Source organism: Rhinolophus ferrumequinum, chromosome 26 (assembly GCF_004115265.2).
Source record: "Rhinolophus ferrumequinum isolate MPI-CBG mRhiFer1 chromosome 26, mRhiFer1_v1.p, whole genome shotgun sequence".
NCBI classification, from domain to species: Eukaryota; Metazoa; Chordata; class Mammalia; order Chiroptera; family Rhinolophidae; genus Rhinolophus; species Rhinolophus ferrumequinum.
The window spans coordinates 22668611-22689782 of NC_046309.1; the positions used below are offsets into that span (position 1 = coordinate 22668611).

At 38.0% G+C, this 21172-nt stretch overlaps 1 protein-coding gene across 4 annotated transcripts in view; it reads right to left on the reverse strand.

The window, feature by feature from the left end:
* CPED1 (cadherin like and PC-esterase domain containing 1) overlaps window positions 1–21172 on the reverse strand; it is a 251594-nt gene that overhangs the window by 27977 nt on the left and 202445 nt on the right. For 2 of the 4 annotated variants that reach the window (XM_033098799.1, XM_033098798.1), the window contains 2 exons: window positions 16607–16724; window positions 9826–9962 (listed from right to left, as the gene is read on the reverse strand). In XM_033098799.1, the coding sequence (XP_032954690.1) occupies window positions 9826–9962; window positions 16607–16724 (255 nt within the window). Of the gene's footprint in view, window positions 1–6239; window positions 6273–9167; window positions 9314–9825; window positions 9963–16606; window positions 16725–21172 lie in introns of those variants that run through there. The other 2 variants (XM_033098801.1, XM_033098800.1) reach the window with 2 other exon arrangements.

Here is a 21172-nt window from a genome sequence, read left to right on the forward strand (position 1 = left end):
CTCTTCTCTCCTGTGAAAAGTATTGCCTTACATTAGGTTACTCAGGTATAAGTTAGTACAGTATAAGTTAGTACTAATTTTGAAAAAAATTAGTTTTTCCCCTCCTATCAAAGTAGCTAAAATTTTTAAAGCCCCAATGATATTATGAGTTCAGGGAAATGGATTCTCTCATATACTACTGTGTAAGCATCATGAGGGACAGTTTTTGTCCATTTTTTTTTTTTTGAACAACTGTCCAGAAAAGGGCCTGGTGTAAAAGTTGGTTCTCATGTGTCAAATGGATGAATGGCTTTGAACAGCTTTGCTCTTGTATGTAAAAAATTGGCAGTTTTTAAGGAATTCCACTGTACGAAATATTTAAGGATGTCTATTAAAATATATTTCAAAAGAAAAGTAAATTTGAGGCAGCATCAATGTTTATTAGATTGGTTATATTAAGGTATAATCATATACAGATTCTTTTCATCTTTTAACAGTGATATTGTAATATGGATATATTGTGATGGGAAAGATTTCACAGGAGGTTTTATAAAAAGCTGATTATAATCAGAATAAATAATGATTACATTTTTGTAAAGTACGTGGATGTATAGAAAAGATCCTGGAAAGTTAATGGTGGGTATATGAAGTGGTGATATCATGACAGTTTATTTTTTTTAAATAAGTATTTGAAAGATTTTATTTGGAAGGTTTTACAAATTCAATGTTTAACATCTTTCTATTTTATTTTCTTCTTATAATTATGTAATGTAAGGAAAATATTTTTTTAACCAAACCTCATAAAGATGTCCCCAAAGCCAATCTAGCTTACCCTAATGTGCCACGTAAATATTGTCATACTTTATATATGGACTATGACATGGAAAAGTTGGAAGGGACTATTCTACCAATAATTATTTCACATCCCTTTTTTCTTTCTGGCAGAACTCGTTCTTCACCATAAAAGATACAAATAACAAACACGTTTTCCCATAGGTTTTGCCAAGGGAGAATCACATGGTCCAGTGTTGGCCAATGAGACCTGAAAAGAAGATTCCTGGAGACTTGAAGGAAATATATGCCTTCTTAAGAAAAAACAAGGAAATGTCCATCTTCTTCACTGGATATGATACCCCAGTTCATTGTTATACCAGGACTGCTACAGATAAGTGTGACCGTGAGACTAAATATTGCTGATATACTGACGATAGTCGAATAGAAAGATGGAAAGAAAGCACAGAGGCTCTGAAAAATTGTTGAGCAACTGAACTAACCTGAAACATCTCTACCTCTGTATTTCTGGTTATACCAGAAGACAAATCTCCTTCTTATTTCAGCCCTTCCTACTTGAACCTTCTGTTATTTGCAACCAGGGTACTAACTATAAAGCTGGGGTGGTTTTAAAGCATAGTCCCCAAATTATTTGACACTTCTGCTATCAAAAGGTGAGTTCTATGTCCCCTCTCCTCGAATTTGAGTGGGCTGTGATTGTTGTAATGATTAGAGTATGGTAGAAGTGACAATGTGTGACTTGTGAGACTAAAAGATGATGTAGCTTCTGCCTTGCTCAATAGAACACTCAAGCTTGGAACTTCGAGGTGCTATGTAAGATATCTGACTAGCCTAAGACTGCCATGGTGTTAAGAAGATGACAGTTTATTCTTTTCGCTCATTTGTATTTTCTAAAATGGATATATATATATATATATATATATATATATATATATATATATATGCTTTTTATGATAATAAAAAAGCAGCAGCATAACAGCATCAATAATGATAAACCATTAAAAACATTTTGAAAATTCATATAAAAATTTAGTACTAATCAGCTTAAATAGACTTTATTTCTATTTGTGTAGAACAATGGTTTAAGAGAGTCAGGATTAAGCATTGGTTCAATAAAATCATTACAGGAACAATGTTAATCATAGTTTGGATTCCCGGGGCAACTTTATTCCAAAGATTGAATTGCATTTTTCTGTGCAGCATCCCTTTTCTTGTCCTGTAGTGCAGTGAGGGGAGCCTGTTTCCATCAAGGTGGGCTCTGGAGAAGAGCCGAAACATCTGTGTCTGGATGTCATGACAGCCTGGCTCTCAGCTCATCAGCTGGAGACAAAGATGTGTTCAGAGTTCTAAGTTTTGCATCTGTTCCATTCCCGAGACTCTCCATGCAATGTGTTATCAAAAATATATATGGGCTGGTATTTTTCCACTTTTTCACACCATCATGGATCATAGGACCTAGAAGCACAACATGTTCCCAGGCTCCAGTAAAGTTTGAAGATTATTTTAAAATAATCTTGTTTAAAAAGCAGTAAAATTGTTTAATGATCTTTATTTTCATGTCTAATTCGTCAACATTATAGTCCCTGTATTAGATGGGATAGATGAAGTGCTATAACAAATAGAGCCCCTAAATGTACAATGGCTTAAGCAAAACAGAAGTTTATTTCTCCCTTAGGAAAACAGCCCCAGTGGTTCTAGGTAGGTGTATGTGTGGGGGTGAAGGGCAGGGAGGGCACTCAGTTTCCCAGGAGGATTGGACTGTGTATTCTTCAATAACGATTTCCAAGAATTCCCTAGTCATTGATACCCAACTGGGCGAAGGAGTAAAGAGCTGCCAGGTTTTATTTGGGCCCAGCCTGGGAGCTGGGCACATCATTACTGCTTATGCTGCATTGGTTAGAACTCAGTCATATGGACGCGCAACTAATTTCAAGGGAGACTGAGAAATGTAGTCAACCTGTGTGCCTGGAAGATGAGAAAAAAATGATTTTGATGAATACTTAGCTAGGCTTTACCACATTTGCCTACATGCTAAATTTTTCTGAGGAAAAACTAAACCATAAAATCAGATTTTCCACATGTGAATTAGCAAAACTGTGAACTATATGAAAGGCTAATTTATAATCCACAGGATACATAAACAGGACTTCTATTTGTAGAGAAATATGTATCGTGGGATGAATAATAAGAAACATCATTTATTAGTGAAAATACAACTAAGGCTTTGGGAAATTTTGATTTAAATACACAATAAAATATTTTTCATTCCATTTGATTTCATCATGAATGACAGGAGTTAACAACGATGATACTTAAACATCTAAATATTTTACTCCATTACCTCCTTTCTCCAGAATTACTAAAGGTAACAAGGACATAATTAGCAAATCAAGTTATAAATGAAAAAAGCATTGGAGGCTATCTGGGTTGAGTGAATATAAAGGTAGTAAATTGTCTAGAATTTGTTAGCATATCAGATTGCTCTGGAGCTTGTTGAAGCTGGGAAAGAATTGAGTACATACAGACTCAATAGACAGGAAAAAAAGAAAAAAAACCTTTTAAAAACTAATTTCCCCTTTTCCTCTCTTTCTTTCTGCATAGGTTCTGTCTTCAATGTACATACAAGTGGGGATATTTCTTCATATTCAATAAAGTGCATATAGATCCCAACAGGACTCAGCCCAGCTAACCGGAATTCACTAGAATGTCCCAAGAGGGGAAGTTATAGACAAGTGCAATAAGAGCGACTTGTCCATTAGTCTAGGCAATGCCTGCTCAATGGAGAGCTCTCACGTCAGTAAATAAAGGAAGTGAAAGTGAGATGAAGAGAAGGTTTACTCATCACGTCTCATCCAGGGCCAAGCATAGCCCATATATTTAGAAAGCTCCACCATGATTTGGGTAAACCCATGACTGAACACCATTGCTCTCATAAGAAAAATACCCATTTTAAAATGAGGCAAGGGGTGATTCAGCTCGAATATGAAACTGAGACTAATCAAATGGCTAATGATATTTAGGGCATGATGAAAATCTAGCTCAACAAAGGCCCCCTCTGTGAAATGTAGTCCATATTTTCCAATGATGCATTTTGATTAAATTGGCTCTAGATGACCAACCAAATTGCTCTTTGGGGTCAAGAACAAATGTAAAACGACCCTTAGGCAAATCATTCTCAAACGCATGGTCAAAAACGGAGAACAAACAACTAGGTAATATCAACTAAACATAGATCTTTTCAGCTCTTTGGAACAACACTGATTATGTATAGTGCCATTCAGTGTGGACTGTGGCAGTATGTATAGGTCCTCCTTTCCTGGTGAGAGTGAGGGGCACTCCTCCCCTTTTTATTGAAACTGACAAACTACAATGAATTGTGTAATCATAATGGAATTCACATATTAGTCAGAACATATTATTATAAATTAGCCACACTTCAAATATTTAAACACCTTTAAGTCCAAGACACTACTTAACTTGCAAACATTACTTAAAAATGTAAGTTACATTTCCTGTTTTAACAGCTGAGTTTAAGTACTTTCAGTAAATATTGCCTTTTTATAGTTCCCTTTCCTAATTGCACTCTTCTCTCAGATATTTTATTAGTGGTTTAAATTCTGAGCTATGTTTTCAACTGACAAACAAAATAAGGGCTTCTTTATTTCAGTATAGTCAGGCTTCTAAGTTTTTTCTGTTGTAAATGTGATTATCATATTTCTAAACTACTTCCTACATATTCTGCGCTGTGATTATAAAGTTATGCTCAGATAAAGTTTTATAAATGTTGCATTCAGAGATTATTAAGAGGTGTGTATCTATTTAAAGAAATGTATAAGTATAATTAAAAACATAACTAGTATTTTTTTAATTGAATTTGCCTTGATTCAACACAGTTACACATTACAAAACCTATACATATTCTCAAAAACCTATAAATGAAATAACTTGTATTTGGATAAATTTAGAGTCCCACGTTTACCTGCCTTCCATACATAAAGAAGTATTCCATAGAAACGGATATAAATGCTTCAAGGAGAAACTTTTCTCCGTCTTTCCTCCACAGATCAGCGTCCTATTCACCTTTCTGAAGTGAAGCCCAATGACTGAAGCATAGAAAGTGGGGTCCCGCTCACGTGCCATTAACTGCAGTTGGGGTTCTTGGACAAAGTTACCAGAAACTTGAACCTCTTTTTAATTCTCAACTGATGTGTGTCTTGTTCCTTCCCCATGGGTGGGCGTGCATTTCCAAGTCTTGCATTCATCAACGTAAAACAGTACTAAAAATATGTAAAAGGTCATAATAATAACATAAAGAAATTCAACGGAGAGAAATGACTACTGGGAAATTCTAAAGAAAGCAGAATGCTATTTGCAAGCTTAAATTTCCAATAATTCTCACCAGCCCAGTCAAATTCTGTTGCCTTTTATCCTGATTTTTGGAGAAAGATAACAGTCTAATGCATCCCCCAAAGCTGACGCTTGCTTTGATTAGGATTTAAAATAAAGTTCTGGGTTTTTTTTTTTTTTTTGGTTTGTTTGTTTTGTTTTGTTTTGTAGCACAACATGTTTGCACTGCTTAGTCCTGGCAACAGTGAAACTTTTGGATTCTCACTGTAAAAACCTGGGTTTTACATATTAATTGAAAGTCTTCAGGTGAGTAAGCCTATTACATCATTAGAATTTGCATGTTTAGGTGTGTCCCCACTTTTATATAATCCAAGAGGCATACATAAGAGCACACGGAAAAATAAGAAACTCGGATATCTCTGGTGCACTCCTCACCTGCTTGGTTCCTGCCCTTCCTCTCTGTTCCCTCCATCCTCTGTTCCCTCCAGCCAGAGGGGAATCAAAGAAAGCACTAGGCTTGAGAGATAGGACACTCACTGTGAATTCTTTTGGGAAAAAAATGATGACCCCTGTTTTTTTCCAATTAAACTATTTTAAAGTAACACAACTGGTAGACGGCCTATCGCCACCGCCAGCCTCTGCCCAGGCACATTCTTTCTTAGCAACTTTTCCAGAACCTGCGAGTCCTGGTCAGGGGCCAGCCTCTGTGTTTCTCCCCACCTTTGCGATTACCACAGTATATTGTGACGATTGCTTCTCTCACTTGTCTACTTCTACTAGAAACTGAACACCCTGGAGGATCATGTTGTATGTACTTAGATTGTGAGCTCAACAAAAGTTGAATGAATGAATGAAGAGCATGATACCACAAAAGTTATAGAAAGTATTCTGAGCTTAACTCTGCTAAGTGATCACGGACTCTCCTCCATTGTAAATTGTAAGGCAGAACTGATACTGCAAGTTTTCTGGTTCGGGGCAGCAGAGTTACTCTGGTGGGTTTGATAGATAAAAAAATCACTTTATCTTACAGGATGACAATTGTAGCACACACTTCCTGATACCAGTCTCAGGTTCTTACTACTCCATAACAGTGCTGCCCTTACCCACGTGTGAAGTAAATGTCCGTATAATGTCGCTCAGATTACGTTTCTTTCCTTGAATGTTTGACATGGTTGAAAGAGAAAAAAAAAAAGTCAGTATATAAGGTGTTAAAAACCAACATATTTATGTTCTTGTGATTAGTTATGCTTTAGCATTTATTTGACTTTGGAATAGAATGGTGCTTACAGAAAATTCTGGGTAGGATGAGAACTTAATTGTCTCAGTAATAAAAGATAAGAGTTTCAGGATTGCTCTGCATATTTACATTATTTTCATAGAAAGTGAAAAGTAGAGGTACTTGGAAAAACTTTTGCTAAACTACTCCTATTCATAGATGGAGCTTTCTTAAAATAAACTCTATTTCATAGTTATAATTATGAACGTTTACACAATTATCTCTGTGCTGTGTGGTGTATGAGCATATATACCTGCCTATATATTACCAAATCCTGTGATTCTGAGTACAAACTGTCTTTCTCAGTCTCTTTCTCCTTTGCATTTCCACTGCTTCTGCCCTAGTTCTGATTTACACAACTTTTTAAAATACAGATTTGGGGATTTTCAAAAATGCTCACACATTGTAAAAAATGAAAATAATACAGATAGCACGTGACCTGGGCAGTTGCATGCATCCTGTGCTTGGTTTTTTGGGCTGCTGTTGGCTTCTTAAAATTCTTAATAAGTTTTGAATACAGGGTCCTGTTTTCATTTTGCACTGTGCCTTGAAACATTTGTAGCTGGTCCTGTCACCACCCCACCCCTCTTCCACTCCTTTCCACTTATGTAATCACTCTTAACCGTTTGTTACTTCCAGAAATTTTCTGTGTGTGCAAGCATGCTTGCATTAGTTTTTCCATTGGTGGGGTTATTCTATACATATTCTATACTTTGTGCCTCCTCAATGTTGCATGACTGAGTTTTTCCATTAAGCAGTCTCCGCCTGCCGAGAACCCATTTCCTCCTTGCCCCAGGCAGCCTCCATACTGCTGCGGGATGCGTTTTCTAATTCTGGTTGTGCTTCTTCTCTGCTAAAAATGTACAATGCTTCCCTGTTGTGTATAGAATAAATTAGTGCCCTGGTAAACAGAACAGCTGTAGGACTATTGCTAGTATGCTGGCAAGTTTGAGTTTCTGAGCACGCAGCCCTGAAACACGCCTCCGGACCGAGAATCACTAAGATGGGTCCTTTCTGCTAAGCAGCCAGCTAGCTGGTCTCTTCTGGGATCACCTCATCTGAACATGGGCCTTCACTTTCAGACCTGGCAACATCCTCTCTCTCTAACAGTTAGGAAAAAGTGACCTTCCCCTTTCTTTACCATTACTTTGTAGAGTTGCTAATAACCAGGCTTGAAATTAGCAAAGACTGTATTAGGAACTTCATATCTGTATGCACCCCCCCACAATTCTTGTGTTGAAACTCTAACCCCCATGTGATGGTGTTAGGAGGTGGAGCCTTTGGGAGGTAATTCGGTTTAGATGAGGTCACAAGAGTGGAGGCTAAAGCTTATAAGAAGAGGAAGAGACTAGAGTGCTCTCTCTCCTCCCTTCTCTCTCTCCCCCTGCCTTGTAAGGACACAGCAAAAAGACAGCGAACAGAAGCCAGGAAAGGGCTATCTCCAGAACCCAACCATGCTGGCACCCAGGTCTTGCACTTCTCAGCCTCTCCAAAACTGTGAGAAATGAATATCTCTTTAAACCACCCAGTCTACGGTATTTTCAGACAGACAGGGAGGGAGGTATTTAGCTTTCTACAGAATCGATTAATCTATAGCATAGGATTAGATCATATAGACTTATTATTTTACAGATAAAGAAAATGAGTCTGAGAAAAAAATATGTCATGTCCAAAGCCATGGAATTTAGTGATGAATTTAAGTTAATATCTACTGCCCTTCAGGTTAATAGATTGTGACATCTTGGAATTTTCCTGAACCTTCTAAATTCTGAGGTCGGAATGGTATTCTGAAAGAGCTTAGAGAAGTCTGACTGTTATGGCAACAACTGCTTTCATTGCTTCCAGCCCTGCATTTCTAAGATATAAAGGTTGGATTGTCCAAGTCAGTGGTTAAATGTCTGAGTAGTAGCCACTCACACACATGTGTGATCACGAATTACTCAAGGTCTCTGAGCTTGAATTTTTGTACGTGGGAAACAGATATAATATCTACCTCACAGAACTCTGATTGGGAATAAACAAGATTTCCACTTATCTGTTTAATCAACAGATATTTATTAAGTGACCACCATGTTTCCCTGAAAATAAGACCTAACCGGAAAATAAGCCCTAGCGTGATTTTTCAGTATGAGATCCTCTGAACATAAGCCCTAATGCATCTTTTGGAGCACAAATTAATATAAGACTCAATCTTATTTTTGGGGAAACATGGTTTTATGTATTAAAAATGGTGCGAACAGTGAGATTATGGCAGTGATTCAAACACATTCCCTGCCCTCATGAAGCTGACAGTCCAGTCAGACGGAAAGTGGGAGAAAGTTAGCAGCACACTTCCTTGCCCAGGATCAAAGCTCAGTGAATATTAACTGACAGTTAATAATTTCTAAATGTTTGATTTTTAACCCTTCCCTTTGAAAAAGGAGCTAATACTGCTGCTTAATCTGTAGAGATAGCCTCAGTCATAAAAGTGGGGCATTTACATTGGAATCACATTGAAGAAGACATCAACTCTCTGCCCTGACCCTCACCCTGTCATCTTTCTGAAATCATTTGCTAGTAGAAAATTTGAACATCAGCCTAATCTGAAAAACTGGCATACATTCAGTCCAGTGCCCTTTTCTTTGTGCATTAATAGAGCTTTTTTTTATTTTTAATCAGTTTTGGAACTTCGTCTTGCCGATGTGCAAGAGTTTACAAACAGTTGGTAAGGAAATGCCCCTCTAATAAAAGTGCTTTGAAAATCTGGATGAGGCTTACTTACGTCGTGGGAAACAAGCATCTCAGTTCACACGTTCGAGAGCTCTGCCGGAATCTACCTAGTTAGTCAGAGGGCGTCTAGCAAGAAGACACTGCATGTTGGAGAAATCAGCTTAGAAGCCACACGAAAGGAAAAGCAGCCTAGTGAGGTCCATGCGAGACCTGCTCGGGAATGTGAAAGAGATCAGGGAGGTTAGTGTGAAAGACAATGCCATGCACCCAAGTCAGCTCCAGCAGAAGTGAGTCTCACATGCAGGAACAGTTCAGTGTTCGTGCAAGCTACAGAGGTCTCTTTTAACGGCAGTGCCTCGCTAGAGCTGCAGCTGACACTGCCAGCTGCTCTGAACCGCCAACTGTCAGTGGACATGGCAAACTCTTACCAATTTGTGCTGAGAAAACCAGCATGGAATTGGATCAGCACAGGACATGACTTTAATATCCTCCATCTGTCAAGTAGACTTATTTGGAAATAATTGAGCATTTTTGAGCAAGAATTGTTAAGTCTCTTCTATGATAACATTTACCATTTACACAATTCAAAAAGCCAAACTGCATGCGGGGAGTTATCTTCTGCGAAATGAGAGAGCAGGAATTGGCCTACCAGATACAAGGTAGGGCCATTGGTGCTGCAGGGGGCGTAAATTAAAGGCTCCTCCCACTGGGTTAGAACCTACCTTCCTTCCTTCCAGGCACCGCTGCAGCTGAGGTTTAGTTAGGACACCGTATTGGCAGTTGTGGGGCTGCCAAGTTATTTCTCTCCAGTCACAGGTCCTGTTGTCGGAACAACTAAGGCAAGGTACGATCCATTGGCCTGGAATAGACAGCAACACCTCCTTCGGCTCAGTTTCTACTGGTGCAATTATAGTTTGCTAGTAACTTTAGAATTCAACTATGGTGCACCATCATAGAAGTTGCAGTGAGAAGAAGATCCCTCTTATCATACAAACCCAGTGCCACAATGCGTGACCCGCCAACCAAACAGAATTGCAACATGTAGTAATGTTCAGAAATAACACAGTTCAAGCTGAAATCAGGTACTACATGAGTTCTGTTCCGTGAAACCACATACTTATAAAAAATTAAATAATCAGGTATTACTCAATTATTACTTATTCTTAAATAGTACCTTAGGCACTTAATAAGTCCAAAGCAGATGACAGCCACTAATATTGAGGCAGTTGGACACCAGTATTCACTAGCCTAACTCATGCTTAGGTTAGTAATCCAATCATAGACATATTCCCTGCTCTTAATAGAGACAAGAGATAAGAGAATTACTTTAATATTCTGATCATGTATTATTTTGAAGACTAGTTCCTTAATTTGATCAATGGTCTTTTTGGTGTGAAGCTCTTCACCTCATTTTAGCTCCATCGCCTCTATTTCTTTAGCTGTTAGATGAGGTAGGTACTGTTCTACTCACACGATTAGCATGAGGATTGAATGGGATAATGTATTCATGTACTGAGCACAGTTAAATATCATCTCCACCTGTGTTACGAGCAGACTTCAGGCATAAAGTACGTCACAAGCTTTCGAAAATACTTATAAGATAAATGAATATTCTCAGTGCCTTTAAGATCTTTTCTTGTGGATTGAAAAAGTTATATGCGTTCCAAACACTTTAGCTTTTAGTGTGGGTAGATACATTAACAATTTGTTACAAAAAAATATCAAGAAACGATGTCCGATTTTTCCTTGTTTATCTTTCCAGAAATGGAGTGGGAGCTAGCACCCTGAATGTGGAGCGGTCATTCATCAACCTTGTGCAGAATGGCCTGAGGCTGCGACGATCTCCATCAGCTCTGCCCTGCAGTGACCGGTCTTATGTTACTACTATAGGTTTTTCTTCAAAACCTTGAGGAGCTAAATAGTCTTAGCTACTTTTTGAGGTAGAAAGGAAAAATCCGAACGGCTTGACCCATCCTGGCTTTGATTTGTGGTTCTGCTAACAAAAGTATTTGGTGCAACATTAATTTTAACGGGAGGAATTTCTACTTTCAGGGGATGAATATGATGCAGTTTACATTTCATGACCTCAGGGATGACAGAAGTGTGTATGGGAGTGTGTGTGTGGAAATAGTTACAAATAGTAAAACTTGAAAGGCCATCTAGTTTATGGCTTACGAGTTGATCACTGAAAGGAAAAAAAAAGTGGGCATATTGAGAGAGAAACTGTGGGAGATAAATATTACTCTCTGTGAGGATTTTCATTTAATACATTATTGAAGTATCTACCCTATTAGGTGTTAGGGTAGATACTGGTGTTAAAATACTACAACAATTTAAAAAATAGTTAACATTTTCATCACAGCTGCCAGATGCTACGGATATTCTCAGCACTTTAAAGTATTAACTAATTTAAGCTCCTAATTATAATGTTAAACCTCAAAAGTTTATAATCAGGTTAGAAGATTATAATTTATATATGTAAAATAATTATAGCATAATAATAGATAACACATAATTGAGTAAAAATATATGTGAGGTAACGAAAGAGCCTGGGCTTTCGGGACATAGCTGAGCTCTGCCTCCAGCTAGCTCTGTGGACCTCACCACTGCACATTGGGGTCATGGGGAAAGCTTTTTTAAATTGTCCATGCCCTGGTTGTTTCCTAGATTGGTCAAATCAGAACCGCTGGCTATGGGACTCAGGCATCAGTATCTGTTTAATGCTTTCCATATAATTCCATATGCAGCCAAGTTTGAGAACCACTGTTCAACTTGTACAGATGACTTAATTTTTTCTCTATACGGAAGATATAGCACCTGCCACAGTGCCTCCTACCTAGCAACTGGTGAATATATATTATTCCCCCACCCCCGCCTTCAGAAAGCCATGATTGTTGAGAATAAAGAAAGCATCATGGGGGCCAGAGTTGTCTGGAAGGTTCCATGGCGTACATAAGATCAGGTCTTATGGATACACACAATTTAGAGAGATGGAATGAGTGGTGCTCTAGGGACAGTGAGAAGGAGTGAGACTGAAGAAGTGACTGACCTACAGAATAGACTGTATACACTAGAGAGAAAAAGGTCAGCTGGTGAAAAGTGTTTCTCAAGTTTCCATATGTACACTGTAGCAACAGCAGATACGATGTAGAAAATTCAGGAGTGTGGGTGTTTTGCCATCCAAATCTGTTTTATAATTTTTCTGTGTTTTTTTTCATTCAAAATACAGCTTGCTTGCTTTCTAATTCTGATTTTGCTCTGGCATACAAGATTTGTAATCAATAATCAACTCCTTCAAGTCTTTGCTTGGTCTCTTCTAATACTGTCTGATTTAGACACAGCCTCAAGTTTAACACTTGTTGATGAATTCTTCAAGAAAACCTTCTGGAAGAGCCTTTCCTTCATAGAGATGTACATTCCGTGGGCATATAAAATCCTCCTGGATGGGGTTGCAAAGGCCCTTGGATCTCCTCCTTTCCATCATTCTGATAAACTGTGGTCCATAGCGTTAAATGACAGATGTGGGATCACGTGTTTGTAACAAGGCTGGACCACAACTGAGGCATAGGAGTCTCCAATTTGCTGATTCTTTTGTCATGTTGGACGAGGTCAGCACAAAATCATCACTTGAAAATGAAATATGGCCTAACAATCTCTTTGGTAACTCTTATAGGAAAATCTATAAACAAGTTGCTTTAATGAATTTATCTTTACTTTATATAGCTCTGAATTTATTCAGTGGGTTTATGTGTTGACAGACTATGTTGTTGCTTTTTTAATTGGTAATTTTCTTTCTAATAGGATGAGGGGATGTTGGGGACATAAGTGTGCTTCTGCTAATGAGATTATATTTAGTAATATTTTGAAGGGCTCAGTTTTCATCAGATCCTTGAGTATCCAAGAGCACATGCATTCTGTTCCCCAGACACCACCATCCCCACTTTGCTGACAGCTAATTTTGTACAAACTGAGGCCCTCTTTGGCCACTTGTTGCTAAGGCTGAAGAAATAAGAGGCCAGATGCAAGCACAAAGATCCAAATATGGGTGCAATTAGTTTGTGGGCATAAAATCACATGCCCATAAAAAGGACGCCCGATTGGATCTCTAAAAACTTGGCCCCAATGGTTCATACTACTATATATTTATACAGTCATAACTCTTTGCATTTTTGTATTGGTTAACAATACCTTTTTTATTGTGATTTAGTAATACTGCCTGAAATAGACATCTGTATAACATCTGCAGGACTGGAGTTCCTTGACATTTTAAATGATACCAGCTCTTAACTAAAATTGTCAAAAAGAAGGATATAAATTCTATGTTACATATTTAAACATTGAATTAATCAAAGCTGTGATTTCTGAAATAAAATATGACATGTGTTTGGGGGAATAACATTCTGAGGGATAAAACTGCCTTTGGGAGAAGTTATTTGGTTTATAATTATAGCTTTGTATTCAATGCAAATTAGATTTCACCCATTGAAGTGAGTCAGATTGACTGATAGAATGGAGAAAAAAATTCAACTTTGTGATTTAGAGCCATGGTGAGATGTGAAATCATATAGATGATAGCACTAATTCCTGACTCTGCAATGCTATAAAATAAAAAAAGTTTTTACTTAAGAAGAAAACTATCTGTATTTTCAATATTGAAAGCATTAAAGTATAAGTTGTCATATATCCTTGCTAAAATGAGATATGATAAAAGTTTTTGTTTTCGTATCGTAAAATGAAATCTGAACTATTTTCCTTAAAGGTAATTCTCATTCAATAACCATTGTATAAATTTCTTCTTTCTCCAAATTTGAAAATGAATTTTTTTTGTTAAGCAACAGATTTTATTCTTAAGTTTGTGTATTATAGTTAAATTATTTTCTAAAGTCTAGAAATCAACGTAAGAATTAAAAAAAAAATCCTGTCACTCAAAATTATATTAGCTAGTGTTATTGAAAAGACATTTTAATCTATCATTACATCAGCAAGGTGAGAAAATAAATCCAGTTCTGTCAAATAATTGTAATGTGCTGTGAAAATCAGATTTTTGGAATCAATCTGTGGCTATATCAGCTAAAGCTAGATCGTCTAAATGAACTTCCAGTGCTGTCTATCATAACACCTTCTTTCATTAGGAGGGAGTCCTACCTTCAGGGAAGGAAATCACCTCTGGCAGCAGAAAATTCATTCTTGCAAACTGTTGTCCCCAGTCTCACTCATTCACTTTGAATCTTTAGGTCTTTAGGACCTCAAAGGTCGACCAGTTATCCCTGGTTGGTTGTGCCCTGGCTGCTCACATTCTTCCGTGGAAGGGAGGCGGCCATGGATCTTGGTTTTAATTCCGCAACCATTTTTAAATCATATATTAGACAGTGGAAGATGACTAAGGGACAATCTCTGCTCTGGAGAAATATATAGTCTAGGGCAGTCATCAGTAAAAACTTATTGCTAAAGCACCTTTGAATAATAATACACATATACTGTAATACAAATACATATATCTCTATATGTACATATTATGTCCATTAAAAACAAAAATAAGAAGAATTAGATAAAAATAAATGTACATGTGTTTCAATCTTCATTGGTTTCATCCTTGCGGATTGTGCCGTGCTACTCCCTCCCCTGCTCAGATGTATCATTCCACTTTGAAGACTACTGATTAGAGAAAGAGAGAAAAACATGTACATTAAACACTTGAAACCTAAGAGGTAAGTGCTATTGCAAACATGCGCCCAAGGTATTCTGGGAGCACAGCAGAAAAGCTAATCTGAGGGGTGGGGTAGTAAAGAAAGGTTTCCTGGGGAGGAAGACACAGCATCAGGAGAGCTAGGCCAAGATGGGAAGAAGATTTGTAGAAGCAGGGAATGGCTCGGATAAGAGGCTGGATTCCTGCAGCAGCATTGTGGGCATAAAGTAAGGCCAAGAGGCTGGAAGGAGTTGGGAGAGGTAGGAAGGGTCAGATTGTGGAGGTCTGGAATTGTCAAATTAAGGATGATGGGCTTGATGGGAGAGTCAATTTGGGGGGCCTACCTGCTCTAAAGAGGCCTAGCTACACAAGTTGCCAGAAGGCCCCTGTTCTATGGTGGCCTCTCCTGTAAGGACCAAGCATATATCAGGGCCTGGCCGAAGTTACTGCCAATTTAATGGACCAGAAGCTGCCACTTCTTGAATCATCTCAGTAATGTACATTTAACTTTTTGCTGAAGAACTTTTGATTTGGCTCCGTGGGAGGAATAGAATTAAGTTGTTTTACGATTCTCATAAATGGGAATCTGATAAATAATAATAATAATAATAATAAACACCAAAAAAAGATTTTAACTAGACATGGGTGTCTCCTTTGTATGCAAGAGTATATATCTCATTTAGCTGAGAGAATTCTATCATACCACCTGACACACCGTAACAGGCAAATCCCTCTTTATGCACCGACTATAATTCATTATTTAGAACACATGTTCAGGAACGGGGATATGCCCACGTTTGTTAACTGTGCATGCCAAATTGCAATTCGTCCCGCCCATTTGTGAAACTCATTTTCCAGTAAGGCTGTGGTGTGAAGTTCATGGCAAGGATAGAAAAGCTCCTGAGTGTTTTTTCAGACTTTCTGGATGAAGGGGGACCTGGGGTCAGGAGATTGGAGTGGTAACCAGGAATCTCAGAGAAGATGTTCCCTGCTCCTCTTATCAGCTTAGAGGCGTTTTCAGTCCCAGCTTTGGCTTGGCCCCACTGGTCTCCACTGAAAGAAGGGGTGTGCTGGGGAAGGAGAGACTGGAAATGTGGAGAGTGGCCCCGCAGGCTCTCATTCCAGGCCTGCTCTGGGTTTAGGCAGGATTAAACAACGGAATTTGAATTTGACAAATTCTCTGCCTCTATTAATGCTCAATATATGGGAGACATTAGTGATCATTCCCAAATATATTTTTTTTAATTAAAGGAAATGATTTAAAACTGAACATGTATTCTTTGCAGTCCTTTTTATTCACAAGATCAACAGATATTTCTTTTGTTCCTGCTATGTAGAAATTATAGTGCTAAGTGGATTGATACAGTGTACATGAATCAGACTCCTGGCCCTTATGCAATGACAGCCTGGAAACACTGACATGAAACAATTAATTACATGCTTAATCATTTATTTAATTGTGAAAACTGCTATGGAAGAAAAGCACAGTGTACTATGGGAATAGAGAATCAGGAAACAAATCAGAGGCTAAAAGAAGACTCTGGCACAAGGTACGTTTGAGCTGAGCTCTGTAGTTGAATACGGATGAACTAAGTAAAAAGCAGAAGGTGAAGAGAAAAGTATTTGATTAATCAAAATATTTCACACATTAAAACAATGCATTTACATTAATTCTATGTGCTGCAATTCAAACGAATGAAAGAGTAAAGTATTACCTTGATTGTTTTGTTCAAAGGTAGTTTAAATAAGGATATGTTTATCTATTAATATATTAAAGGATTTTTTTTAAGAGTAGTGATATCCAATGATATAGTCACCTTTTGTGTCACCAGAAGGACAAATCTTTAGTTCGGATTGTGAAATGGCTTCAATGTAGTCGGATGAAATAGGCTGTAACCCACAGGTTTCCTCTGGATGAATCGGCAAACCACAATCCTGCATTAAAGTGATAGAGATAAATTAGCTGCCATAATAATTAACCTGACCCACAGTAATAAAATCTAAAAAATAAAATTTTCTGTGCCAAGTAACATTTATGGATAAAGGGGGCAATTCTTATTTACCCTTCTTTGGTTATTGACTTATCAACAGTTGTTTGTGCTACAAGGAGCTACTTGCATTAGGGGATTAATAGAAATTCTTGCTCTGTGAATTTTCCTTTAAGTTTTCCTTTAAAAATATACCCGTGTGTTGACACAGTATAAATATAATATACTCTAATGAAGAACAATATAATCCTCTAATATTGTGGAAAAGAGTTAATGTGAGAAAGGAAATGGGGACTATTGTAGAAGAGTGTTAATTTAATAGAGGGATTTTCTTTCAACAAACATTTATTAAGGACCCACAATATGCCAGAAATGTAATCAAATACATGGATTTTACCCAAAATATATTCATGTAGTTATAAAAGCAGGTCAACCTCACCTCAATGAATATCATTTCAGAGGTGTGGTTTGGACCAAGCAGGGCCGCCCATAGTTTGAAAGGTCCAGCAGGTCAGACTGCAGTGACTTTCTCTTAGTTTTTCCTTCAAAGCACCAATACCTGCTGAGTCCTCCTATCCTGCCTCACCTGGTTCCACTGCCATCCTTCTCACCAGGTTCTCTCAGTCTGTCACAATTTAGGGCAGGTAAAAATGCTGTAATCTCTTTCAAGGATGCTTTCCCCTCATTTTGCATGGAGAGCGACTGTAAGGTCTTGAAGAGCATTCAAGGTCTCAGCAAGAAATTCTAGCACAATTAGGTACCCCTGCTTTTGTCTATGTCCGCACCATTTGCTTCCTTCATAGTCTCGCCATTTGATAATGTTTATTTGCGTCTTTTCCACTAGACTGAATATCCCATGAGAACAAATAATGATTTTACACATCTGCCCAGTCCCTGCCATTCAGTAGGCAACAATATATATTTATTAAATTCATAAAAGGTTAGAGTTTTCTCCCTCTTTATATGATATATTCTCAGCAATGGAGAGAAATAATTGGATTGACCTCTTCTTTGCTCTGTAACTCTGCCTCTAATGAATAATTTCTAGTCACCTTTCCTTATGCTCTGAAATATCCTCATCCCCAACTCAGATTCCCAGATCTCACACGAAAAGGTCCAGAATGTTAACGGACAAAAGGCATGGGGTGCTGTACAGGCTTCTTGAAATCTTGATTCAGTAAACCTATTTATTTTCATTTTTAATTCATGACTGAAACTAAAGTTTAGGAGACTGATTAAAGATTAGGAATGTGATTTGTATTAAAATGTTCATTATAATAAAGCAATTAAAAATAATACAAAGTTTATGATAATGTGAGGAGTTTTTAGTATGAATAAGCATCTGTGAATAAGATGTATGTGTGTGTGTGTGTGTGTGTGTGTGTGTGTGTGTGTGACATTTATGCATACATTTATTTTTGGTGGAGATGGGACCTTTTTTAAGGCTAGAAAAAAATGTCATTATGCATGTATCAGATTAAAAAATGTTTATATTAAATTTTAGGGAAACATTACCATTATACATTGCTGATGGGAGTGTGAATTAGTTTGTCTACTTTGGAACACAGTTTATACTAAAATTAAAATTCACAGACTCTATAGCCCAGAAGTCAGACTTCTTAAAGGCTAATCTAGAGAAACTCTCAAGAAATGCATAAAGAACATATTATAAGGATAGATCCAAATGGACTAACGTGGAGAGATTTCCAAGGCACATAATTAAGAAAAACCAAAGAACATGTTTTGTTACAGAACAGTACCTGCCATAGGAAACACATCATGGACATTCCACTAACTCACCTAAATTCAGGTATTTCAGATGCAGTTGTGTTCGATTTATTAATCATATAGATATTTTTCATTACATATAATCATATATATACATTCAAATGATGTTGAAATATTTCTAAAAGTCTGTATTTAGTTAAACCTTTGCCTGAAAATTATTGCTTGGGGTCTACGTGCTGTGTATGTTTCTGATCGTGCCCTAATATCTGTCTGGAGGGCATTAGAGAGGGAGTCCAGACTGCAGCTGCCGAAGTCCTAGCTAGTCTGTTCTGCTGAAGCCCTGCATGTAAATCAGTGAGAAAAATGTACTATTACATGTGCTGATGGCTTGTTCTGTGGGAAATAAGCTCAATCACTGACGAGTGGATGTGGCCTATTTCAGATAGGTTAGTCATAGGCAGTCTGTCTGCAGAGACGACACCTTCATGGAAGAATGCAGAAAATTGGAGGATGAGAATTCCAAGAAGAAGGAATCGCATGTGAGAGGCCATGAGGTGGGAAAAGATGTTACCTGACATCTTCAGTAACAACAACAACAGCAAAAAAGTTGCTCAACAAACTGAGATGCCAACAATCTGTTTTTTAATAATCAACTCATAAAATCTTTTCTTGAGATGACACCTCCGAAGTTATGTACTATAAACTCTTAACTCCGATGAAACGTGATTCATGAATAACCTGGTCCTAAGCATTGTGGGTACCTCTTTTAAAATGGAAAGGTATTAATTTAACATCTAGAATGTGCAAAGTGCCATACTAAGAATGCGAACCGCTGACCTCAAGAGACATCGTCTAACTCTTCGTCAAAAGTTTCTTCTTAATCTTGAGATGAGATCTATACCTAATTTGTTCAAGTTACCTTCTTAGGTGTCGCTTAGAACAAATTTACTATAAGAAGCATGTTTTCTGATCCGACGTTAAAGCTACTGAAACAAATGACTGGCAATAGAGCATGATAATGCCTTTAAAGTTTCAGTGGTTACACTTTCTGAATCCCTCGGCCCCCACATAGGAACCCACGTGATAAACGTAGCGAAGAACAAGGAGAAGCACAGTGTAAGCAGGAGCTGCCCACACTTACCTCCTTGGCCTTGTCTTTTGTTTGAATGGTTACTGGGCATGGTGCTGTTCCTGCCTCAGCTGGAGTTTCCCACTGGCCACCTACCGTACAACCGTCGGTAGGTCACCGGTGTTGATTCTAACTAACCAGCCACGACTCCAGTAAATTCCAAGACAGGACAGGCATCAAAGCCGTATTGCAAAGGACAGGCAGAACGGAGACTGAGAGATGGACAGTAGATTTTGAAGTAAATAAAATTCAAAGTCACACCCTCTTCTCTGTAGTTTAGGCCAAAGACTATTCTGTTGGAGTCTGTACTTCCTTTTGAATTTCTCCTGAGCAGTTAATCTCTGTTTGCAGTTCATATATCCTAATCCTGATGTTTTGGAAAGCCAGGGCAGCCTGCTTGGAGTAGATATTAATCATTTTCTAGGAGCAGTCAAACAACGTTACCCTTAAAGTTGAATGAAACAAAGCACATGGCCGAATACAGACACATGTCCAGAGACTGGCTGACAAAGTTAAGGGAGTTAGGAGAAGAAAAGGCGGTACCAGTACAGCTGGTCAGGCTCTGTGCACGTTTTATGGGATAAGAGAATAGTGGCATACGATGAAAGGTGGACAGAGGAGAGATGCAAGACTCACATTCAATGATCTCAAGGACTGCAACACACAATGTTAGGTGCCTGCCTGCACAACAGCCATTCTCCCTTCTCGTTTTCTAACAGAAGGACCTTTGTTCTGTTGTAGATAGCAATGCATCTAACAGTAAAAAAACCAACCAAACAAAACTCTACTTCCCTGCCTCCTTTGTAGAGGAGGATGTATGACAGCATTCATACATGGCTGTGTGACAGAATTCTACCCAAAGAAATGTAAGTGGAAATCGGCTATGGAGTTCTGGAAAAGGTTTGCTTCCCTGATGCCACTGTTTCTTTGTCACTCTTGTTTCTCCTTACTGCTTGGAATGCAGATGTGAGCCTGAGAAAGGAGCAGCTATGTTGTGACCACGAGGCAACCGTGAGCAGAAAGAAAGACCTCGGGCTGCCTCCCTCTGCATTTCTTGCTACAGAAGTAAAAACAAACTCCTACTTGAAAGTGTAAGATGCAGCCAAACTGCTCTCTTTCTCTAAGAGTCTCATGGGACCTATTCTTCTAAGGCCATATGAATTTTTTTTTGAGTATTTCTTTAGATCTTAACAGTGATTACCTCTACTAATAAATAAGGAGGAGGAGGGAGAAGAAACAACTTAATCTTGACAAGAAAAATACTCATTAGTGTCTCTCATTTCTTTCTTCACAGGTGTGATTAGTAATTTGGTCAAGTTCAGGCATATTCCAGAAAATGAATGACAGCTCTCCTGGTCTTAAGTGTCTAAGTGTCTTAAGCCTCCGAGACTAAATACACTAAAAAGGTAATGTTTAGCAGAGCAGGTTAAAATGGCGTTAACCTCAGAAAGCTGCACATTTAGAGTGTATCGTTTTGCTAGAGACTTCACAAATTCCTGAGTGGATTGTCATGGCTCGCAGTTGAGTGCAATAAGATA